The sequence below is a fragment of the Peromyscus maniculatus genome, chromosome 3 (assembly GCF_049852395.1).
Source record: "Peromyscus maniculatus bairdii isolate BWxNUB_F1_BW_parent chromosome 3, HU_Pman_BW_mat_3.1, whole genome shotgun sequence".
Taxonomy (NCBI): Eukaryota; Metazoa; Chordata; class Mammalia; order Rodentia; family Cricetidae; genus Peromyscus; species Peromyscus maniculatus.
Window position 1 is genome coordinate 65,558,453 of NC_134854.1, and position 23,195 is coordinate 65,581,647.

At 57.5% G+C, this 23,195-nt stretch overlaps 2 protein-coding genes across 2 annotated transcripts in view; both read left to right on the forward strand.

Moving 5' to 3' along the window:
* LOC102918752 (SCO-spondin) overlaps positions 1-21,531 on the forward strand; it is a 56,481-nt gene extending 34,950 nt beyond the window's left edge. Inside the window, exons 62-104 of the mRNA XM_076566092.1 lie at positions 81-226; positions 925-1,019; positions 1,854-1,906; positions 2,069-2,272; positions 2,405-2,575; positions 2,686-2,765; positions 4,155-4,324; positions 4,840-4,886; positions 4,991-5,182; positions 5,303-5,473; positions 5,630-5,833; positions 6,128-6,224; positions 6,321-6,520; positions 6,807-6,973; positions 8,017-8,174; positions 8,336-8,559; positions 8,825-8,866; positions 9,057-9,212; positions 9,650-9,859; positions 10,000-10,167; positions 11,002-11,133; positions 11,231-11,477; positions 11,715-11,867; positions 11,941-11,987; positions 12,242-12,586; positions 12,871-13,038; positions 13,534-13,664; positions 13,908-14,032; positions 14,281-14,327; positions 14,565-14,843; positions 15,142-15,300; positions 15,430-15,546; positions 16,176-16,314; positions 16,456-16,658; positions 16,770-16,897; positions 17,015-17,157; positions 17,253-17,299; positions 18,038-18,255; positions 18,855-18,950; positions 19,064-19,124; positions 19,342-19,469; positions 20,635-20,785; positions 21,364-21,531. Coding sequence (XP_076422207.1) covers positions 81-226; positions 925-1,019; positions 1,854-1,906; positions 2,069-2,272; positions 2,405-2,575; positions 2,686-2,765; positions 4,155-4,324; positions 4,840-4,886; positions 4,991-5,182; positions 5,303-5,473; positions 5,630-5,833; positions 6,128-6,224; positions 6,321-6,520; positions 6,807-6,973; positions 8,017-8,174; positions 8,336-8,559; positions 8,825-8,866; positions 9,057-9,212; positions 9,650-9,859; positions 10,000-10,167; positions 11,002-11,133; positions 11,231-11,477; positions 11,715-11,867; positions 11,941-11,987; positions 12,242-12,586; positions 12,871-13,038; positions 13,534-13,664; positions 13,908-14,032; positions 14,281-14,327; positions 14,565-14,843; positions 15,142-15,300; positions 15,430-15,546; positions 16,176-16,314; positions 16,456-16,658; positions 16,770-16,897; positions 17,015-17,157; positions 17,253-17,299; positions 18,038-18,255; positions 18,855-18,950; positions 19,064-19,124; positions 19,342-19,469; positions 20,635-20,785; positions 21,364-21,386 — 6,242 coding nt within the window. The 3' untranslated portion in view covers positions 21,387-21,531. The remainder of the gene's footprint in view (positions 1-80; positions 227-924; positions 1,020-1,853; positions 1,907-2,068; positions 2,273-2,404; positions 2,576-2,685; positions 2,766-4,154; positions 4,325-4,839; positions 4,887-4,990; positions 5,183-5,302; positions 5,474-5,629; positions 5,834-6,127; positions 6,225-6,320; positions 6,521-6,806; positions 6,974-8,016; positions 8,175-8,335; positions 8,560-8,824; positions 8,867-9,056; positions 9,213-9,649; positions 9,860-9,999; positions 10,168-11,001; positions 11,134-11,230; positions 11,478-11,714; positions 11,868-11,940; positions 11,988-12,241; positions 12,587-12,870; positions 13,039-13,533; positions 13,665-13,907; positions 14,033-14,280; positions 14,328-14,564; positions 14,844-15,141; positions 15,301-15,429; positions 15,547-16,175; positions 16,315-16,455; positions 16,659-16,769; positions 16,898-17,014; positions 17,158-17,252; positions 17,300-18,037; positions 18,256-18,854; positions 18,951-19,063; positions 19,125-19,341; positions 19,470-20,634; positions 20,786-21,363) is intronic.
* Positions 21,532-22,945: 1,414 nt separating this feature from the next.
* Positions 22,946-23,195, forward strand: part of Znf862 (zinc finger protein 862) — a 28,767-nt gene continuing 28,517 nt past the window's right edge. The window contains exon 1 of the mRNA XM_006995449.4: positions 22,946-23,156. Within this exon, the coding sequence (XP_006995511.2) occupies positions 23,133-23,156 (24 nt within the window). The 5' untranslated portion in view covers positions 22,946-23,132. The remainder of the gene's footprint in view (positions 23,157-23,195) is intronic.

Sequence of the window (23,195 nt, forward strand, 5' to 3'; positions counted from 1 at the left end):
TGGCAGCCGCAGCCTCTCCCGCGTTGGGGAAAGCTGAGTAGGTAGGCACTGTGCTACCCCTTTGTCACGTGTGTCTACAGGACCAGTGCCAGGCGTGTGTCCCAAGGGCCAGCAATGGCTAGACTGTGCCCAGGGCCCGGCCTCCTGTGCCCATCTCAGCACCCCTAGAGAGGCCAATCAGACTTGCCAACCCGGCTGCTACTGCCTTTCTGGAATGCTCCTGCTGGTAAGATCCGCTGCCTGGCCACAGCTGGGACTGCCTCACGGCTTGGGACCCTGGTTTGGCAGGAAAGAGACAGCCAGGGGCCTGGCCAAGGGCAACGCCAAAGGTTTGGGGCTGGAGACAGAAACTGCTGAGCGAAAGACACCTTAGATAGCTGTTCTCTTGCTTATGGAAGTGGTGGTGAGTCAAAGGGGTTTCACACATGTCACTCCTTCAAATGCACGTCCTCTAGTCTATCCATCACCAGCTATGTGCTGAGTACTACTGTGTGCTCAGTCGTAGACTGGGTCGTCAGGTGAGTGGGATGAATAAGGAAGACACACTCAGGTTGCCTACTGGTTCTGGCTAGAGACTCAGCTTCATTCCTTAATGACAATGGTTGCCAGGCGAGGGGTCAGGGCTGGAGGGTGTTATGCTGCTCTATGAACCACATGGTTCATATGAAAGAGACGTATCGCACACAGTTGATTTCATCGAACAATTCAGCCCTGCAACGGAAGCAGGTCTTTTTCTTCCTGAAGGAGAGCGCCCATGTTCCCAGGTGACCCTTGGCCAAGGGTCTGCTCTTGCCACTGAGAGAGGGTCCGGGGTTAAGCCCTGTGGAAGGCTTCTGGGTGGCCCTTGAGATGGACTAGGAAATTGAGTGCTGGCTGTGACTGGAGCAGGCTGGAGCCAGGATGACAATGGGTTTTCTATTTCAGAACAATGTGTGTGTGCCTGCCCAGGACTGCCCCTGTACCCACAGGGGGCGCCTTCATCCCCCGGGCAGTGCAGTGGTTCATCCGTGTGAGAACTGGTGAGTCCCTCCCACCCCCGGTTCTGAGGACCCAGCTGTACAGCTATCTTTCCTCAGCTGTAGGAGAGATTGGCTCCAGTTAGTCAGAGAGATGCCTACCCCCTCCCCATCCTCAGCCACAACCAGCCAGCCCTGCCATCTAAACCTGTCTGCACCACCACCACCACCCCCCAGCCACCCATCCTTGTCTCTCTTCTCTCAGAGGCTGGGGTCATACTCAGTGGTAGAGGGTTTGCCTGGCAAGACCCTGAATTAAGTTTCCAGTAATGGAGAGAAAAGAATCACCTGTCTTTTTCTTCCTAACTTGAGTTAATTTTTATGATTGTTGTAATAAAGTATATAGTACCTGTACTCACACATACACACATCACACAAATACATGCACACACATATACATATGCATTCATACACATGCACACAAACACACACATGTTCTGGAGGTAAGGGCCTTGAATAACAGCCGTCAGTGGCCACACATGTCCTAGATCAAGGTTGGCAGACCTGGTGCGCTGAGGCACCGAGGGGGCATTTGTCCCAACTCTCCTTTTTGGCACTAGTCTGACACTTTCTAGGGTGCCGATGGCTGTCTTCTCCCTCTGTCCATCATCCTCCCCCTGAGTATGTCAGCATCCAAATACCCCTTTCCTACAAGAACACACGTCACACCAGACTGGCCCCGCCCCCCTCCAACCGCCTTATTGACTTGGTTACCTCTGGAAGGATCCCATCTCCAAATAAGGTCACACTTGCAGGTCCTGGGTGCTAGAGTTTGAGCAAAGGCTCTGTGGGTACCTTGTAGCCTGGGGAGCACCCAAGCCTCTGTTTCCCCTCCAGCTCCTGTATCTCCGGGCTCATCACCAACTGCAGCTCCTGGCCTTGTGAGGAAGGTAAGAAAGGCTTCTCACTCCTCTGTCCTTGCTTCTCATCCCAGCAGCCGCGGGCCTGCACTGGGGTAGGAAACAGGCTCCAGGAGAGCTGAGGCGTAAGGTGTTATGGTGCCTCATTGGCTCATTCTCTTCTCCCATTCTTGCTCCCCCATGCACCCCAAGGTCAGCCTGCATGGTCACCCTGGACCCCATGGAGTATGTGTTCAGCCTCCTGCAGTCCTGCCCGACGCCACCGGCACCGCTTCTGTGCCAGGCCCTCCAGTATGGCACCCTTCAGCCTAGCTCCCCTGCCCACAGTGGCCCCCACAACCCTCTGCCCAGGCTCTGAGGCTGAGGAAGAACCATGCCTCCTGCCAGGATGTGACCGTAAGTGACTCTTTAGGCTGATGCTTGCCCTGAAGCCCTGGGTGGAGCCATCTTTGGAGTACCTCATCCTTGTACCAGCTGGCTCCAGCACCCCAAAACCCTTTCACCCTCCTTCCTCTGCTGTTCTCTCAGAAGCGGGGAGCTGGAGTCCTTGGGGACCCTGGTCTGGCTGTAGTCGGAGCTGTGGAGGAGGCCTGCGGAGCCGAACCCGAGCCTGTGACCAGCCACCACCCCAGGGCCTAGGGGATTTCTGTGAAGGACCTCAGGCCCAGGGGGAGGCCTGCCAGGCTCAACCATGCCCAGGTACCTGGTGAGGGTGGGGTGGGCCCAGGAGCAAAGAGTAAGAAGCTAGGAAGCAGCCTTGGGAGGCAGGCCAAGGGCTCCAACCAACCTCAGCCCATCCTGTCCTCCAGTGAGCAACTGTAGCACCATTGAAGGGGCAGAGTACAGCCCCTGTGGCCCTCCCTGCCCCCGCTCCTGTGATGACCTTGTGGTGAGTCTGGGCCCCCTTGACACCCCCTCTGTGACCTTTGGCTCTGACCAGAGAATCCTCTTGTGGGAAGCATGGGTATGGTTTGGGGCCCATGGCCTTTTGCCTGGTGCTGGGCAGAAAGCCTGGTAGGGATGGGCGAGGCCCTGGATTTTAGTTTACCACAATGCAGGCTTGCTCCCTCTTGGTGATGAGAGAGGCGGCCTTATCTGGCAGCACTTGGCATCAACACAGCCAATGTTTCTAAATTAGAGTGCCACCGCAAACACAGCGCAAACATGTGGGAGGGAAGTCAGCCCACCGAATCGTCGTAAGTGTCATAAACATTTTGGTGTACAAAGCGTGTGTGTGTGTGTGTGTGTGTGTGTGTGTGTGTGTTCCAAACACCTACGCAGACACTGTAGACACAGATGGAGGCAGACACAGACAAGATCTCTGGATCCATGATCCCAAATTCTGGGAAGACAGACAGAGTTAAAGACGGACATGCTAAGAGCTCTGAAGACGGACATGGTGCTTTGAGGCCCGAGTGAGGAGAGCCATGTATGGACGGGAGGCCAGGGATGGCTCCAGAGAGCTGAGGGAGGAGGACGAAGGAGCGCTAGAACGGGACGGCCACTGCAGTCATCACGGACGAGGCCTGTCCCCAGCTCTTGCCCGCACAGCCTCTCTTCCCAGCCAGCTCTCCGAGGCACCTGCTCCCCGAGTACTAGGGAGGTCTGGGCATGCCTCAGTTCCCAGACCATCAGTGCAAGCCCACACTGAGTCTGCAATCCCCAAGACCTGGGGCTTCACGTTCGCAGGGCCCCAGCTTCCAGATGCACGCCTTGGGAGCTGAGGGGTTCATCTGTAAGCCTGTTCCCTCCCTTCTCAGTGGCAGGGAACTCAGTGGCCTGCGGGTTCTCTTCCTGCCCTTTACCAGTTCTTTGAAGAGAAAGTAATTGTAAAGTCACACTTTACTGTCTCTGGGCACCCTTCCTTCTCACTGTGATCCTTACTCATTGCAGGGACAAAATTCCCGACAAATGTCACTTAAGAAAGGAAGGGTTTTTTCAGGCTCATGGTTAGAGGTCCATGGCTTTGGGGGGAGGCAGAGAGGCGAGGGCCCGAGGCAGCTGGTCACATCACATCCACAGTCAGAAAGCAGAGTAACGAGGCTGCTCCTCCCTTACTCAGCCCAGGACCCCCAGCCATGGACTGCTACCACTCACATTTAGGGTGTGTCTTCTTGTTTCCATGGTGATTCTAAATCCCATCAAGTTAGCAATCAAGATTAACCCCCACACCTACCCACTGGGTACTTCCAACTTGGTCTGGGATTCTTCCTAACTCCCCACCTCAGGCCGTTTCCTAACGACTAAAACCCCTGCTTGCTCCGTGCCTCTCCCCCAGCACTGTGTGTGGCGCTGCCAGCCGGGCTGTTATTGTCCCCTGGGCAAGGTGCTGAGTGCTGATGGGGCCATCTGCGTGCAGCCCAGTCACTGCAGCTGCCTGGACCTGCTGACAGGGAAGCGCCACCACCCGGGCACGCAGCTGCCGAGGCCCGATGGCTGTAACCACTGGTGAGAGCTTGTGCTGTATTGCTGGGGCACGAGGCAGCAGGTTGGCCAGAGTGGCTGATGTCTGTGCATCTGAGTTCTGGGGGCTCAGATCGTGTACACTAGATACCCCCTGTCCTGGAGAAGATGCGGAGCAGGCCCCATGACACCTGTCCAGCAGGAGGGGAAACTGAGGCAGCGGACTCGATGTATCTGCTGAGAGCTGAGTGTGTGTTGCTGGGAGGAGAGAAGCTGGGCTGGACAAGGAACAGATAGAGTGTTTGTTCCTGCTGCCTGCCCTCACTTACCTGCAGGTTACCCACAGTCATTCCCCAGTGCAGCACACCAGTTGTGCCGTCCCAGAAGGGCAGCTGATGGGGCAGGCGGGCTCCTGAAGCATATGAGGGTAGGAAGAAGGGCTTAGACTGCACCATGAAAGTGCGAAGCGGAAGAGGAAGGAAGGCAGGCAGATGAGTTTGGGGGGGGGCACCTAGGCCATTCTGAACTGCCATCTTTCCCCTGGCTCTGCTCTTGCCCAGCACCTGCATGGAGGGGAGACTTAACTGCACCGACCTGCCCTGCCAAGGTATGTGCTAGCTTACAGGGCGGGGAGGGGAGTTGGGGTGCAAGGAGAGCGGTCTCAGGATTGCATCAACTACATCCAGTGCCCACCTACCCTACTCTTCACAGTGCCTGGAGCCTGGTGCCCATGGTCAGAGTGGACAGCATGCTCCCAGCCCTGCAGGGGCCAAACAAGGACCCGCTCCAGGGCCTGTGTCTGCCCTGCTCCCCAGCATGGGGGTACCCCATGCCCTGAGGAGGCAGGGGAGGCAGGGGTGCAGCATCAAAGGGAGGCCTGCCCTAACCCCAGTGCATGCCCAGGTGTGGTATTCCTATGAGGCCTGTGCCCCTGTTCCAGATCCCAAATATATATGTTCTGACCCTGATGACCTAAGGCCTCCTGGGTCTCCCGAGACAGATGATTTTGTCTCCTTGGTGCAGTGGATGGAGCATGGGGCCCTTGGGGGCCGTGGTCTCCCTGTGATGCGTGCCTGGGGCGGTCCCTTCGGAGCCGAGTGTGCGGCCATCCTCCCACCTCTGACGGAGGCAGGCCTTGTCCTGGGGGCCACCAGCAGAGTCGCCCTTGTGGAGACACTTCCGCCCTGTGCACAGGTGAAGGCTTTGGGGCGGGGGTGGGGTGGGGGGAGGCAGGGGAGAGTCTCACGGTTCTGGGTGAGGTGTCAGGTCACAGCCAACGTCAGCATCACAAGAGGCTCTTACCTTTTGGGATAATGCCTGAACACTAACTCTCTCTCACTTCCTTCCCAGACTGTGGCGGGGGCCAGGATCTCTTGCCCTGTGGGCAGCCCTGTCCTCACTCCTGCCAGGACCTGTCCTTTGGCAGTACATGCCTGCCAGGCACGGCCGACGGCTGCCAGTCTGGCTGCGGGTGTCCCCCAGGCCGGCTCTCCCAGGATGGGCTCTGTGTGCTCCCTGCTGACTGTCCCTGCCACTTCCAGCCCAGAGCCATGGGTCAGTGGTACCTCCCCTGCACCGGCCCTTGCCCTCCCCTTTCCCCCAGCAGCCCCTGGGGGAGCTGCAGTACCACCCATGGGGGGGTCCAGGCCCAGGCTACAGAGTGGGAACTGGAAGCCCTGCATTTCCCACATCCTGGACTAGTGCAGATTTAGAGAGAGCTTCCAGCGCCTCCCTCCAGGACATGGGTGCTGTGGGGCGGGGTGCTAGAAGTCAGGAGTGTAGGGTGTGGGGTGAGGTGAAGGCTGCTGTGCCGTCTAGAGCCCCCACCCTTACTCCTGTGGCCTTCAGGGATCCCTGAGAACCAGAGCCGGTCAGTAGGGTCCACACTCAGCTCCTGGGAGAGCCTGGCACCTGGAGAGGTGGTGGCTGGGCCCTGTGACAACTGGTAAGCAGATTGGGGGTGATCTGTGGACCTGGGCCATGGTGGCTTCAGAGATGTTGGACCAGGCCCTGCCACGGAAACCCCTTTCCCTGTACCCAGCACCTGTGTGGCGGGCATCCTGCAATGCCATGAGGTGCCCAGCTGCCCTGGACCTGGCATGTGGAGCTCCTGGGGCCCCTGGGAGAGATGCAGTGTCTCCTGCGGGGGAGGGGAGCAGCTACGCTCCAGACACTGTGCCCGACCCCCCTGCCCTGGGCTGGCTCGACAAAGCCGAACTTGTCACGTCCAGGTCTGCAGAGGTGAGCCCGGCCAGCGTCTCCCCAATGACCCCTTAGCCTCGAGTCCCGTCAGGTCCCTTGACCCTGACTCTGAGTACCCGTAGACTCCCCCGTTTCTGTCCCCATCATGCTCTGCCCTTGCTAGTGATGAGCCAGTAAAGGAGGAGACAGCCAGACTATGGGGGAGCCTTTGGGAAAGGGACACTGTTGAGGGGTTGGACACTGTGACTTTCAGGCCACAGACGAGGTGGGCACAGAGGTCGGCAGTGAGGGCGGTGACGGGGCACTGACTCCAGTGCTGTCTCAGAGACAGGCTGCCCAGTGGGCCGACTATACCGTGAATGCCAGCCCGGCGAGGGGTGCCCCTTCTCATGTGCTCACATCATGGGACAGGTGGCCTGCTTCTCTGAGAGCTGTGAGGAGGGGTGCCACTGTCCTGAGGGCACCTTTCAGCATCACTTGGCCTGTGTCCAGGTAAGAAGGAGCCTGAGGCTGTGCCCTCTGTCTCTGGCATCTGGCAGCTCATTGCCCCCAAGGAGCAGAGTCGGTGACCTCTTAGACAGTCCCCTTTGTGTGACTTTAAGTAGCACTCACACCTGAGAGGCCTTTGCTGCTGATATCCAGGGTGGCAGATTAGGGGCCCAGAAAGGGAGGTGGAGGCGAGGCAGCTTCCCAGGGTGTCCCTAGTTTCCGAGAGGCCATCTGCTTCCTGGGGACCTGGGTTTGTGTCCATTACCAGCCGATCTCCCAGCTCAAGGACACTTACAAGACTTTTGAGGCCACTGTGATGGCATGCTGCTCTGTGTCCCTCTGGCTGAGGCATTCAGTCTTCCTGGCAGGGAAGGGCAGTTTCCTGTTGAGTCCCTGTAGCTGCCCATGGCATGTGGCCCTGCAGCCCCATCCTCCATCTCAGGGGCTGTGAATCTTCATCACCCCTCTCTTCCCTGCCTTGTCCTTGTGGGGAAAGGACCCCCACACCTTCACCCTACCTGGCCCCATATCCCTGTCTCCAGCTGTGGGGACAGATGGCAGGCAGTTAATCCATGTACTCTGTTGAGCCCAACAAATGCTCAGGATTCCATTCCTAAGCCTGGTGGCTTCCTCCACCTCTAGTCCTAAGACTAAGAGGTGGCGACACCAAGCCTGAGGGAGGAGGGGCTCCTCCAAGGTCAGGAGGACATTGATCATCAGCCTGGACTGACACCGAGGCACCCAGACTCCTCCGATTCCTGGCAGGACTCTCTCTGCCTCCCCAAGTCCTGTCCTCTTGCAGTCTCTGCCAATGTCTGCTTGTGTCCCCCCAGCTCTTCTGTACAGAAATCTGGCTGACTCTCTGCCCAGGTTCACAGCCTACAGGCTTTCAGTCCCATGTGTGCCGGGAAATGCCTCCTGAGGCCCAGGTCTTCCCTCCTGCTCCCATTCCCTCTGTCCCCCCAAGTCTCACCAGAGGCTCCACACAGGTGCCCAGTAGGCACTTCCTGGGAGGGTTCACTGTCTCCTTCTGTCCACCCACCCAGGAATGCCCCTGTGTGCTGACAGCCTCGCTGCTGCAGGAGCTGGGGGCCAGCACTGCCCCCGGAACCTACCTAGCCCTTCTGGGAGATGAGAGCCAGCCCCTTGGACCTGGAGATGAGCTGCACTCAGGCCAGATGCTTCAAACAGCCTGTGGAAATTGGTAAGGGGCCCTCCAAGGTGGGGAGTGGGCTAGAAGGTGGGGGAGAGGCCAAAGGAGGGACTGTGAGGTGAGGATGGGGACCCTGGGCTCTGTCCTCTCCCTTGCCCTGCCTGTGCCTCCTTGGCCTCCTTGCCCCGCCCCTCATGCTGTGCTTTCCCCAGCTCCTGTCTTCACGGGAAGCTGTCTTGCTCAATGGAGGAATGCTCCAGGGCCCATGGCAGCTTTGGTCCCTGGAGCGTGTGGAGTCCGTGCTCCCGCTCCTGTGGTGGGCTGGGTACTCGCACCCGCACCCGCCAATGTGTGCATCCCACACTTCTTCCTGGTGGACTGAGATGCCACGGGCCCCTTCAGGACCTAGAGTACTGCTTCAGCCCGGAATGCCCTGGTAAGGGAAACGGAAGAAAGCCAGGCAGACACCTGCCCGGCCAAGTACGGCTCAGCCTGCCTTTGCCCTCCTCTGTACCTGTTTATCCCTGCTGGAATCTCTGGGTTTTCCTTCCTCTTACCCAATAGCTCGAGACTCTTGTTTAGGTCTCCAACCCGCACTTCTGGAGATCTTGCAAGATGCTCAGCACTGTGTGTGTGTGTGTGGTGCTGGCAGGGCCCATTGCAGGCGCCCAAACACTCCTGAACAGGGTCTCCTTTCACAGGGACAGCAGGGTCCACGCGGGAGCCAGTGACAAGCCTCGCAGGTACCCCGAGTCTCTCAGCACCCCTCCAGTATGGCCTCTCTTTGGGGAGAGCAAGCCCTGTGCCTCTTTCCTCCCCATGCCTACTTCCTGGAGGGGCTGGAACCCTTCCTGGAGGGGCTGGAACCCTTCCTGGAGGGGCTGACTCCTTGGGAAGTACACCCACTCTCTCCTCTACCCCTCCTTCCCACAGGTGGCTGGGGCCCATGGTCGTTGTGGTCTCCATGTTCCCACAGCTGCACGGACCCTGCTCACCCAACATGGCGCAGCCGTACACGCCTGTGCTTGGGCAACTGTACAATGGGCGACTCCTTACAAGAGCGTCCATGCAACCTACCCTCGTGTACAAGTATGATTCTGAGGCCCAACCAGCTCATCCAAACCCAGACCTGGACCTCAGTATCCAATTTCCCTAGACCAATCGAATAATCTAATCTGATCTCAGACCAGTGCCTGACTCTAGGCCTTCTGTTCACTTTACTGAGCTCCGCCAAGTTCTATCAGGCCCCATGGTTCTCATGCATGTGTGGGGCAAAACACTCTCTGTGGGGTTGTTCCCCGATCCCTCAACAGCCCCATGCGTCAGGGATTTCTGTCCCCTGTGGGAACAAGGCACATAGACTCAGTTGTCAAAACCATCCACCCAGCAGTATCAGATCTAGAACAGGAGCCCGGGGGTGTGGATGAGGTCACAGAGGCCCAGGTGAGGAAGTCTGAACTTGAGCTGGGTCAGGAGGGAGAGCCTGGGGCAGGTTCTGCTGGTTCCAGATCTTTTTCATCCTACAGCTCTGCCCCTGTGCCCTGGCCCTGGGTGTGGGTCAGAGAACTGTTCCTGGACATCTTGGGCCCCCTGGGAGCCATGCTCCCGCAGCTGTGGGGTGGGCCAGCAGCGCCGCCTACGAGCATACCATCCCCCTGGCCCCGGTGGACACTGGTGCTCTGACATCCTGACCGCATACCAGGAGCGCCGCTTCTGCAACCTTCGAGCCTGTCCAGGTGAGGGCAGCTGGAGACAAAGAGTCGCTTCAGGCTCCTCCCTGACCCTAGCCCAGAGAAGCTCTGCTGCCTTGCATTTCCTGATCATGCCACAGTCCCGCCACCGGAGCCAAACCCTGATGGAGCTATTCTCTTAACAGTGCCTGGGGGCTGGTCCTGCTGGAGTCCCTGGTCCTGGTGTGATCGCAGCTGTGGAGGGGGCCGATCCCTGAGGAGCAGAAGCTGCTCAAGCCCACCACCCAAGAATGGGGGAGCATCCTGTGTCGGGGAGAGGCACCACATCCGGTCCTGCAATCCCATGGCGTGTGGTACTGCAGTGGCGACAGTCACTTCCTGCCTACTGAGCTTAATCCCGCAAGGCTCTCTCCACCCCCGTCTCTAACTTCATTCCCACCATGCCCATGGGATGTAGGAGACTGGCTGCTACTTTGCCGGCTAGTTAGGAAAACCAAGATGTTCAGGGAAGGGATGGCTGCAGCTGGGTACTGGGCAGGGACATCCTATGTGGACCTGGGTCCTTTGTGGCTGAAGCTGAACTCAAAGATTTGCCACCTACCTGGCTCATCCCTGGGACATCTTCCCAGCCTGTCTGTCCTCTTAACTTCTGGAGAACCATCTAGCCCAGGCAAAGTTTCTGGAGAGCTTGCAGTGCGATGTCAAGGGTGTAGGTGATCCTCCCAGACGTAAACGGAACCAGAGACTGTAATTGAGCCCTTCCCCCACCCCCTTCCTCTCTTAGCTTCAGCTCTTCCTCCAAATGCTCCCAGCCCTAAGGGTCTTGGCTACTCCAGGACTCCTCTGTCAAGAAATTCCCATTCACCTGCATACTGCCTCACACTTCAGACCAGGGCTGTAAGCCACTAAGTGAGAGTGTTAGCTTCTGAGATGGATAGATTAATCTAGCTTCATGAACACTTATTGGATGACCAGCCAGGTTCTGAGAACTTACTGGAGGGGAGAGGAACTCTCTGTGCACTTAGACTAACCTAACCCCAGGGCTCTGCCAAGCAAGCCCCTGATGTTTCAATTCATACCAATATGGGGGAAAGGATGGACCCTGGAGCCTCTAGGAGTCACTGGTAGGAAAGAGAAGGATCTTGGGGTACCCAACTGTTCTTAACATCGTGCTTCCCCCACTTTAGAGGAAGGCTGCCCAGCAGGCATGGAGATAGTGAGCTGTGCCAACCGCTGCCCCCACCGCTGCTCAGACCTGCAGGAGGGAGTCATGTGTCAGGAGGACCAGGCCTGCCAGCTGGGCTGTGGCTGCTCTGAAGGTACCTGCTAGAGATCCGTCTGGCTCCTCGGGGTAGCTCAGAGGTAAAGCAGATGTGGTCTAGACACCAGCACCAACCTGCTGACTTCTTCCCACAGGGTTTCTGGAGCAGGATGGTGGCTGTGTACCAGTTGGGCACTGTGAATGCACAGATGCCCAGGGCCGCAGCTGGGCCCCAGGGAGCCGGCATCAGGATGCCTGCAACAACTGTTCCTGTCAGGCTGGGCAACTCTCGTGCACTGCTCAGCCCTGCCCACCTCCTGCCCACTGTGCCTGGAGCCGCTGGTCGGCCTGGAGTCCCTGCAGTCACTCATGTGGACCTCAAGGGCGGCAGAGTCGCTTTAGGTAGGGGGCCGGGTGACTGGGGTCTCCTGCCTGGCCTGGCCCTCTCTCTGACAGAATTCCTGGGTACCTTCCGCTTTCATCAGTGACTGCTCCATCCTGTGTCCTGGCCCAGTGTGTGCTGGTCGCCTGGGCCTTTCCTTCGCCACCTTCATGCTCTCTCTGGACTTGCCCCTTGAAGCCTGAAGGATTATATAGGGCATGAACTGTCTGTCTCTCCTCTGCCCCGACCCTGCCCAGGTCCTCCACATCAGGCTCGTGGGCCCTGGAGTGTCAGAAGGAGCAGTCACAGAGCCGGCCTTGCCCCGAGGCCCCCTGCCCACCCCTGTGCCTACATGAAGCCCATCCTCATGCCCTGGGGGACAGCTGGCTGCAGGGAGAGTGCCAGCAGTGGTGAGTGCAGGCCAGGAGGGGTGCCCCACCGCCCTGCTGCATAGCAGGGCCCTGAATCCAGCCTCTTTTCCAGTTCCTGCACCCCAGAGGGAGTGATCTGCAAAGACACTGAGTGTGCAGGTTTGGGCTCCACCCTCCCCTCAGCACCCCCTTACTGGCTCCACCCTCCCCTCAGCACCCCCTTACTGGCTCCACCCTCCCCTCAGCACCCCCTTACTGGCCTATGTCTTGCAGGCCATCTCTTCTGTATCCTGTGTTCCCCATCACACACACGCACACAATGCCACCCTTGGTGCCACGAGGATCCCAGCCTCACCTCTGGGTCTTCGCCATCCCCCGATTGCTGCTCTAACCTCACCTGTACCCTCCGACAGTGCCTGGGGGCTGGACGTTGTGGTCCTCCTGGTCCCACTGCTCTGTCTACTGTGGAGGTGGAAGCTGGGCTCGCACTCGATCCTGCATGGTGTCAGCTCCTCAGCCTGGGAGCCGACTTTGCCAGGGCCCAGACACCCAGACCCAGCCTTGTGGGCAGCCGCAGTGCCTGCAGCTGCCAGAGACCTGCTCCTGGGGACCGTGGGGACCCTGTTCCCGCAGCTGTGGCACAGGCCTAGCCTCCCGCTCTGGATTCTGCCCCTGCCTACTGGCCAAAGAGGACTCCATGTGTAATGACACGTTCTCACACGTGGACACTCAGGCCTGCTACCCAGGGCCTTGCCAGGGTGAGTTGCTCGCCTGCTTTCCTTCCTTGCAAATACAGGGAATAAGTGTTTGCCTGTGCAAGGCTCTCTCTATGAAATGTCCCTACATCTACCCCACCACACCTTGCTTTGTGCCCCTCAGAGCCTTTGCCATATGCTCTCTTTGCCTACTTTGAGGGAATCCACCCAGTGGGGCCTTTCGGAACCCATGGCTCTCTCTTGCCCTTTTCCGGCTAGGGCAGGGATGGGTGTGGGCACAGGGGATGCTATGGGAGCCGCCAGCCTACATCCCTGCCCGTCTCTAGAGGACTGCATATGGAGTGACTGGAGCAGCTGGACACGCTGCTCCTGTAAGGTCCTGGTGCAGCAGCGTTACCGACACCAGGGGCCAGCACCTGGCCGGGCTGAGGGGGGCGCTCCTTGCACACGTCTGGACGGCCACTTCCGGCCATGCACCATTGGCAACTGCTCAGGTAAGGCCCAGGGATGAAAGGTCAAGGAGCAGAGTGGGGGTAGAATTGGGCACCCTCATGTATACCCACTGCCCACAGGACCACAGTGCAAGCGCCCAGGGTTTGCACTGACCCTTGCCCATTTTTATCCTCTTGTAGCTGCGGGGTATCTTGCCTAGCTTCTATTGAAGCTGCCCCTCATCTTGTCCCTTTGTGCCCCACCTGCCAATCCCTAGAGCACCCACCATAATTCTGACTCCCACAGTCCGTCCTCCATCCAGCTTCTTGGATCTTGAGCCATCCTAGTCCTTCCTGGGGGCACAGGAGCTGAGCAGGAGCCAGGTGGAAGGTTTGGGGGAGCTAGTCTTCCTTGGCAGGCAGCAGCAGGGCAGTCTTGTGCTATCCCCAAGTGACCTCTTAAAGGTGTCACTGGCACTGTGGACCATGCACTTCGTTTTGTGGTGAGATGGTGTCTGCGGGCTGTTCCTCAACCGGCATTCTTCCTTCTCCCCTCAGAGGACAGCTGCCCACCCCCCTTCGAGTTCCGGTCGTGTGGCTCCCCCTGTGCGGGGCTCTGTGCCACACATCTGAGCCATCAGCTCTGCCAGGACTTGCCGCCTTGCCAGCCTGGCTGCTACTGTCCCAAGGTGAGCTCTGGAAGTTGGGGAGACGCTCAAGAAGGGGATGCTCTGCCCAACTCCCCTGGATCCCCTCTCCAGCATGCCCAGAGGGACCACATCACTTCCGTGCTGGGAACTCTACTTCGTCACCATCCCACACACGGGCTCAGCAACACACACGTGTACTGCTGGAAACCACCATGGTGTGAGGCCCATAGACAACATGGTCCCTCCACAGTCCCAAACTCTCCTCACTTTCCTTCTGTACAGGGCCTGCTGGAGCAGGCTGGCAACTGCATTCTCCCAGAACAGTGCAACTGCTGGTATACCTCCGGAGAGGGAGCTAGGGTGACCCTGGCCCCTGGGGACCGCCTGCAGCTAGGCTGTAAGGAATGGTGAGTATTAGGAGAAGGGGGCCCAGAAGTCAGAAGTGGAGTGGGCAAGGGCATCCTGACTCAGCAGAGGCCACGCTGAGCCTGTTTGGACCATTCCAACCTGAGGTCAAGTGACCCCGAGGTGCCTAACTTTACAGCTCGCTCATCTTGCCCCAGAGCACTTAGCTCTTGGGCTGATGAGCCATACGTGGCTCAGCAGATTCCTACCCCCCCCCCCCAACGCCCACCCTGATGTGCTTCTCCCACAGTGAATGCCAGAGTGGAGAGCTGCAGTGTTCCAGCCAAGGGTGTGAAGGTAATCATGGCCTTGGGAGAACTGTCCTGTGAGCCCTGGAGTGCTTCAGGACATGGAGCTTGCATTGCTAAAGCCAGGACAGTCCTAGACAAATAGTATCCTGCCCTGCCGACACCTTTCTCGGTCTTTCCTATTTACTGTCCCTTCTGGTCATGACCCCGAGCTCTTCCTGCCTGCCATTTGGGTTCTCGGGTTTGAAAAGTCCCCGAGACCAGCACAAACCCTTTGCCTTTCTAGGTCTTCTGCCTCTGACTGGATGGTCGGAGTGGTCACCTTGTGGGCCCTGCCTGCCCCCAAGTGCCCTGGCCGCTGCCTCCAAGACTGCCCTGGAGGGGCACTGGCCTCTGACCACATCAGGCCTGCCTGTGACCTCAGTCGCTCTGTTAGCCTCAGAGCAGTACCGGTACCGTCTCTGCTTGGACCCTGAGACGGGGAGGCCCTGGGCAGGAGACCCTGCACTCTGTACTGTGCCCCTCAGCCAACAACGCCTCTGCCCTGACCCTGGAGCCTGCAATGGTAAAGAGGGCCACTGGCCAGCAGGCAGGATGTGTCTGCCATGCTAGCAGCAGGCCGCTGTCCAGATGGGGCTAGCCATAGGTTCATTCCTGTTGTCAGGAGTGAGGCAACCTGCTAAGCCTTCTGCTTGCCTCTGGATTAGAGATGTGGTAGAATCCCAGTAGCAGTTAGGAAAGAAAAAAGGAACCCGAAGGGCCTCAGGGCATGTTTCCAGGTGGGGAGGAGACGAGGCCTGGGGTGGATGCCTGAGGCAGGTGGCCCAAGTCACTGAGTTCTGTTTTTATTTTTCCTTCCTGAGACACATGCCAATGGGGTCCTTGGGGACCTTGGAGCCCCTGCCAATTGCCCTGCAGTGGGGGATTCAAGCTGCGCTGGAGAAAGGCAAGACATACCTCTGGAGGAGACTGCCGTGGACCATGGGCTCAGACACAAAGCTGCAATATGGGATCTTGCCCAGGTAACCAGTATCCCAGCATCCCAAGGGGGCAGACTGGGACCCTGGTGGTCAATAGTGGAAAAGAGCATCTGCTGCGGGGTGGGGTGGGCAAGAATGACTCCAATACAGACATTTACTTCTGGACCCCAGGGGAGAGCTGTGAGACCCGGGACACCGTGTTTACCCTTGACTGTGCCAACCAATGCCCTCGAAGCTGTGCTGACCTCTGGGATGGTGTTCAGTGTCTGCAGGGACCCTGCAGCCCAGGTATCTGGCCACACAACAGCCTGACCTGGGGAATCTGGGTTGCCTAGGCCCTCTTCACTACAGATGCAGGGGTAGAGTAGGGGAAGGGTCAGACTACTGATCATGACAGGGCAAGAAAGTACATTGTTGGAGTCACTTTCAGCAACCACTTTGAGTCCCTCCTAGTGGCTCTATCAAAACCTGCTGGGTTGCCAGCTGTGGTGGCATCCATCGGTAAACCCCAGCATTTGAGAGCCTGAGGCATGAGATTGCCATGAGTTCAGGGCTAGCCTGGGATACATTGCAAGTTCAAGGACAGCCTAGGTTACACAGCAAGACCCTATCTCAAAACAAACTACTGTGTAGAGGAGCCTAGGGATGTCTCCCATGCATGGCCAGAGGGTGAGACTGGGCTTTGAGCACAGTCTGGCTGCTGGAGGGACCCATTATGTAAACCTTGTCCTAAGGACAGAATTGTATAACCCTTTTATTAGCAAGTATCAGCTGTACAGACAATGGGTCACATGTTCGTACGTGTATATTATACTTTCATCATTTCTCCCTCTTCCCATCCTTCCTCCTCCCTAACAGTAAGTCACCCTTCTGCTTCAAGTCTTTTAAAAGCACTGAATCTTGCTTGCCCCTCTCAGGCTGCCGATGTCCTCCTGGTCAGCTGGTGCAGGACGGACACTGTGTGCCCATCTCCTCTTGCCACTGTGGCCTGCCCAGTGCCAATGGTTCATGGGAGCTGGTCCCCACACAGGTGGTCCAGCTGGACTGCCATACCTGGTATGCTGCCCTTCTGCCAAACCAGGCCAAGGGCTTTGGGTGGGTGACATGAGGCATGTCCAGGCTCTGGGCACTGCTGGGAGGTGAAAGCTGTTTGTCATGACTTGGGGCCTGAGTTCTTGGTGTGCACCCTGTCCACAGCACGTGCCTCAATGGGTCCCTGGTGTGTCCACCCCTCGAGTGCCCAGTCCTAGGACCTTGGTCATCCTGGAGCGAGTGCTCAGCTGTCTGTGGTGGGGGCACCATGGTGCGCCACAGGAGTTGTGAGGAGCGTCCTGAGGGCGCACCGTGCCGGGCCCTGGACACACAGCAGTGGCAAGAGTGTAACCTGCAGAGCTGCCCTGGTGAGTACCCTGGGCCTGGAGCTGCACAGCCCTCCATCTCTGCTGGCCCATGCAGTGGGTAGCAGAGGCTGTCTATAACACGAGTGTCGCCTCACTGTGTGTGTTTCCCAGAGTGTCCACCTGGGCAGGTGCTCAGTACGTGTGCCACTTCGTGCCCCAGACTCTGCTCCCACTTGCAGCCTGGCACCATCTGTGTGCAGGAAGCCTGCCAGCTTGGCTGTAGCTGCCCTGGGGGGCAGGTGAGTCAGGCCACTGGATTCTGGCTTCGAGGCAGGGGTGGGGGCGGGCAGGGAGAGGAGAGGCAGCTGGGGTGTCATGGGGTTGGATCCAAGTGTAACTGCGCCCGTCCACCTCAGCTGCTGCACAATGGCACGTGCATTTCCCCGGCTGCCTGCCCCTGCTCCCAGCGTTCCTTGCCCTGGGGCCTCACCCTACCCCTGGAAGAACAGGCCCGGGAGCTGCCCCCAGGGACTGTGCTCACCTGGAACTGCACGCACTGGTGAGGGCCCAGAGCCTGACTGGAGGGCAGGGTCGTTGAGACTAGGGTGGGGAGGAGGGCTGGGGGCCTCTGAGCAGTTGCTTCTGTCTTCCTAGCGCCTGTCAAGGTGGAGCCTTCACCTGCTCCCTCACCGACTGTCAGGGTGAGACATGGCCGTCCTTGTCCCTCCAAAGCCAAGACTCGGCTCAGGGAAAGAGGGCCCTGCCTACCACCCAGGCTAAGCTGCTTGCTTCTTGTCCCCCTGGACCACCTCCCTGCCCTGAGGCCCAGCACTCCCCACTCCGCACCCCAAGCACCCCGTGGGTCTTTTCCACTCATAGTGGAAAGTATTCGCCAATGTAGTATGCATGCACTGAGCCAGGCTACATGAGTGAGGCCAGGGAGTGAGAGGGTGCTTCCTTCCTGCTGATGAAGAAGTTGAGGTCCAGAGGGGTGAGAGGAAAACTGGAGTCTGGCTTGGGAAACCCCAGACTCTTAAGTTGCCCACCTTTGACACACTGGGATCTGTGGATTCAGACGCAGGCCTGGCAAGTTCCAAAACACCCCAGCCTAGGTGCTGGACGAAGGTGGGCCAGCCCTCAGAACAAATAAAAGCAGGAGACTGTCTCCGAGTTTCTGGCAAGCAGGCAACGCCCTTAGGATGTGATGGGGTACTGGAAATGCAGAGGTAAGGTAGACAGGATTGGTTATAGGGTGAGAGCTGTCTGGGCCAGTGTTGGAGGAATGGATCAGAGGGAGAGGCATAGCTGGCGGATGGCCGCTGGAGCCAGGAGGCAGCGCAGGAAGGGGACGGGTAAAGTGCCTGAGGGGTCTGGCGGGGTGGGCAATCTGTGCTGGATCCAGAGCGGACAAAGACAGTGGGCCGACGGTCTTCCTGCAGGGTGCCCTCCCGGGGAAATATGGCAGCATGTGGCCCCAGGGGAGCCAGGGCCTTGCGAAAAGACATGCCCGGAAATGAACACGACACTGGCGTGGAACAGCTGCCCCGAGGCACGGGCTCCAGGCTGTGTGTGTCAGCCCGGGCACTTCCGCAGCCGGACCAGCGGTTGTGTTCCCGAAGACCACTGCGAATGCTGGCACCATGGGCGTCTCCACTTGGTGAGACTCCAGCTGCTTTTCCCGTCCGCGGAATCCCACCCACTGACCTGTAGCTGTTTTGGCTGCCTACCCTCAGCCCCGCAGTAGCACACAGGCTCTGAACTCTCAGGATCCAGCTGGCCATGGGTTCAATGCCCCCTGGCTCTAGTGTATTGAGTTTTCCCAACCAGACTCCGGTCCTGGGCCAGTGCACTGGCTGGAACTCCCAGGCTGGGTTTAGAACTGAGGTGTTACCATGGAAGTCCAGTGGGCTGGAGAGACAGCTCAAAGAGAAAGGGCATGTGGTGCTCCTTCAGAGGACCTGAGTCTAGTTCCAGCACCCACGTCTGATGGCTCACAATCACCTGTAACTCCGGCTCCAGGGGATCCAATGCCCTCTTCTGGTCTCCACAAGCATTTACATGTGCACACTAGACACACACACACACACACACACACAGAGAGAGAGAGAGAGAGAGAGAGAGAGAGAGAGAGAGAGAGAGAGAGAGAGAGAGAGAGAGAGAGAGATTAACAATAAAAAAATCTTACAAAAAAAAAAAGAAAATCCAGGAGAGAAACCAACCAGAGCTCCCCATCCCCCACCCCCACCCCGCCTGCAGCCTGGATCTGAATGGCAGGAGCCCTGTGACAGCTGCCTCTGCCTCCGTGGGAAGAGCTTCTGCACCCGACACTGCCCCGGCCTCACCTGTGCCCAGGTACCCGGTGGCCCCCCAGTGCCTTCCCTCCACGGCTGGTCTTAGGGTTTCTGGGCAGGCGGTGTGGGGTGATGGGATGTCCCCCTGAGTGGACCGTGGATGGCTCTCTGTAGGGTGAAGTGATGGTGCAGGAGCCAGGGAGCTGCTGTCCCCTTTGTCGACGGGACACTCTGGGTACGCAGGGGATGGGTAGCTGTAAACGCCCTCCTCTGGCCTAGACCTTCCTGCCCCACGACCTCACACCCAGCCTGCTGTTCCCACCTTCCCCAGGCTCGCCTGCATGGGGATCAGAGTGGCTCCCTCATCCCAGGCTCTGCCCTACATGTCTTTGCCTAAAGTTCTCCAGTCACAGCTTCTTCCTCTGTCTTGATGTTACCCCCCTCACCCCCAGAGGAACCAGCCTCCTGCCGGCACCTCACAGAACTCAGAAACCTCACCAAGGGCCCCTGCCGCCTGGATCTCGTAGAAGTGAGCTACTGCAGTGGGCATTGCAGGTCCAGCACCAACGTCATGACTGAGGTGAGCTGGGGGCTGCCCTACAGATCCATCGGGCAGGTCAGCCGGCGCCCTTGAGGGCTTGACACTAGCTGAGGACCTTGGAAGAACCCAGAGCACATGAGGAACACAGTCCATTTTCACAGAGCAGACAGAACTGGGACTGTGGGGTGTCAGAGCCCTTCTCCAGGGTGGTGGTATGCACACATGCCCAGAGCATGCCTCTCAGACAACTGTGTCCCTCTGAGCCAGTAAGCCAGGATGCCCACAGAGAAAGGCCTGGGGAGGGAAAGTGGCTGAGGCCAGGCCCATCATTCTCACATCAGAAGGGGTCCAGAGTTGGCTTTTTACAGATAAGCCCTGCCAGGCTTTCCCTGTAAAGTCTACACCCGAACAAGTCCAGAATCCAGTTCTCTCTGCTTGCTCTCCTTGGACCCTGCTTCACCCCATGACTCTCTTAGCTTCCAGCCTGGAGAGTTGTAACTCAGACCACTGACATTCCCTTTGAATGGAGACCTGGCTCCTGGCCCCCGGCACCTCACATCTAATCTCGAGGCCGTTCCCTTCCGCTTCCGCTCAACTGGGTTAGCTAATGCTGGGAGCCAACGGTGCTTTCTCTCTGGTTCCCCAAATGCTTTGTCTCAATCCCGTGCCGTGGTACTGCTGTCCCGAGTGCTCCTAACCCTCCTGGGAATGTTTTCCCCAAACACATTTGGAACTTATAAAACACAGAGCAAAGAAAGAAAACAGGAACAGGGTTCGGAGATAATTATCTTTGCCGTTTTTGAACTTGATACTGTATGAATTTCTACAAGAGTTATAAACTATTCAAAGGTTATAGGTAAAATTAAGTCACTGTTCTGTGGGGGCAGGAGTGTCTGGAAGGGCAGCCCACAGCGCTTAGGATCCCAGCCGTTCCCTTAGAGTTTGTTCGCTGTTTCCTGTATGACTAGCCCATTTCCATCTAGGCTTGAAGCCGCTTAGGGTGGAAGCCACATCCTTACCCTGATGCATTCATTCACTGGATGTTCAGATATGCTGGGGGTGGGGTGAAGAAAGTGGGCTTCTTGAGGAGCGGGGCTTGGTGGTGATGCTCCCCGCTGCCCAGGCTACCTTGGGAGTCCAGAACAATTGGCATTTGGCCCTTCCCCGTTTGGCTCCCTACCCACTCACAGCCTCTCTCGCCCAGGAGCCCTACCTGCAGAGCCTGTGTGACTGCTGTAGCTACCATCTAGATCCTGACAGCCCCGTGCGGCTCCTGAACCTCCACTGCCCCGACGGCCACACAGAGCCAGTGGTGTTGCCAGTGATTCACAGCTGCCAGTGCAGTGCCTGCCAGGGTGGGTCTGGCTGAGGAGGGACAGGGGCTCTGTAGGACCATCCTGGGCAAGGTCAGAATTCCCCTTCAGGAGGCCTTAGGAGCATGCATGCATGCACGGCACATGGTCCCCTTCTTCCTTGGCTTTACCAGTCTATTCTGATCCTTTCCCCTCCCCAGCATTCTGCTTATTTCCTTTCCAATTACACACGAACTTGGGTGTTTGCAGTAATTGTACCTGGGTCAAATCTCGGTCTTCTGCTGAGGCCCGTACTCAGGACCCCATCCCTTGAACAGGCCTGACATGTACACAGGCTTGCCGGGAGGACTCTGAAGGGCGTGCATGTCAAGTAGCTGGCGGGTTAAGTTACATACCCGATGTGTATAACTGAGGTCGTATGCCCAGTGTGGGGGAGACACAGGAGAGACAGCACAACCTAGGTAGAGGGCATGGAGGAACCGGCTGCACCCTGCGCACCTTCAGGCATCTTCGTCCTCTAGCTCACCCTGCACATCCCCTAGCTCATCGTCCTCTGCCCTGCCCCATTTTGTCTCACTAGTGCATCTTCTCACTAGCCCATCTCGAAATTCTGTCTGCAGATGGTGATTTCTCAAAGCACTGACAGGCTCCGCTGGACGCATCTGGGCTGTCTCTTGTGACCGTGGGGCTCTGCGGCACTCCCCACTTCCTTCAGTGCCCACTTGCCTGCCTCTGGCTCTAGACCCGTGGCATTAGCATATTCCCAATAAAGTAATGCTGGCAACTGATGCTGACACTCTACTGTGTGGTCTCTGTTCCTGGGCCCAGCAGGGGACTGGAGGGAGAGCTCAGCCTGGACCTGAGCAGCAGCTCTGGTGGGTCCACAATGTGTCATCATGGCACTCTTGAATAAGTCACTCCCCATCACTGCCCGAGTTTCCTCAGCTGTTGTAGGACAGGGTTGAGTCTGGAGTCTGAATATTATACATGAGTGTTATATCCTTCAACCCAGTGTGATTCCATCACAACACAGAGAATTCTGGAATTCTGGAGTATTCAGGCTGCCGTATTCCAGAAGAGGGTATCAGATCCCACTATATATGGTTGTGAGCCACCATGTGGTTGCTGGGAATTGAACCCGGGTCCTCTGGAAGAGCAGCCAGTGCTCTTGACTGCTGAGCCGTCTCTCCAGCTTGTGTGTGTGGTTTTCAAGACATGGTCTCACTGTGTGAGACCTGGCTGGCCTGGAACTCACCATAGACCAGGATGGCCTTAAACCCAACAACAATCCACCTCCTCTGCCTCCTGCATACTGAGATTACCCGTGTGAGTAACCTGAAATTCATTCTTTTTTACATTTAAACTATGATGACTTGATTAGAAAATAAAGTTGCACAAACATCACTGTCGTCCAGTTTTAGAACACTTCCATTGCTCCCTGCCCCCTGACAACCAGCCTCTCCTGATTCCCCAGGCAAGCACTAAACTGCTTTTCATCTCAATGCCCTTTCTGGACATTTCATGCAAACATCGGGCTTCTTTCAGTTAACCTGATGATTCTGAGCCTCACTGACATCATAACATGCAACAGTAGTTCATTCCCTTTTAATGATAAATAGTAGCTATTGCATGGGTCTTCTACAAAATGCCCATCATCTGCCAGTTGATGGACATTCCTTGTGGCTTGCCTATCTATCTACCAGTTGATAGAAATTCCTGTTGCTGCTGGGTTTTCTATTATGTGAACATTTTTGTACAAGTCTTTGTGGGGGGGGATAATTTTATATCCCAGCGCCCACATGGGAGGTAGGTTGGGCAGCGCTCACCTATAACTCTAGCACACACACACACACACACACACACACACACACACAAACACACACACACCATAAATCCACCATGATGGCCTGGCCTATAATCACGAGGCTAAGGCAGGAGAATCAGGTGTTGTAGCCACCTTGGTCTGCAAGGTGACACGCTCTTTTGTTTTTGTTTTTATTTTTTAAGAAACAAAAATAGAAATGTAAGGAAAAAGTATTACTTTCTTGATTAACCTTGTTGACCTGTGTGTGCTAGTGGGAGTTACTCACGCCAAAAGGAGCCGGTCCAGTCTGCACTCTCCAGGCTGGACTACACCTCCCATGAGCCTCTCCGCCTCAGGGAGGTGGCAGCCATAAAGCGCTGCGCTAGTAACCGCACTGGTCCCAGCTCATCACTACCTCTGCCAGCGCGAGCCCTACCGCCTCCCGCCGTGGGAGAGCGAAGTTTGCTGCCTCGTGTCTCCCCTGCCCCTGTGACTCGGCTCCGGGATCCCAAGTCCCGAGTGGGCCGCGGCGGCCTCGGAACAGGCCTGGAGGGAGGCGGTCTGCACGACCGCTAGAACCTGGCCATGGAGCCCGGGGAGACGGGGAAGGTAGGGCTGGAAGGGCACGGGGCTGCTCTCTGTCGCTCA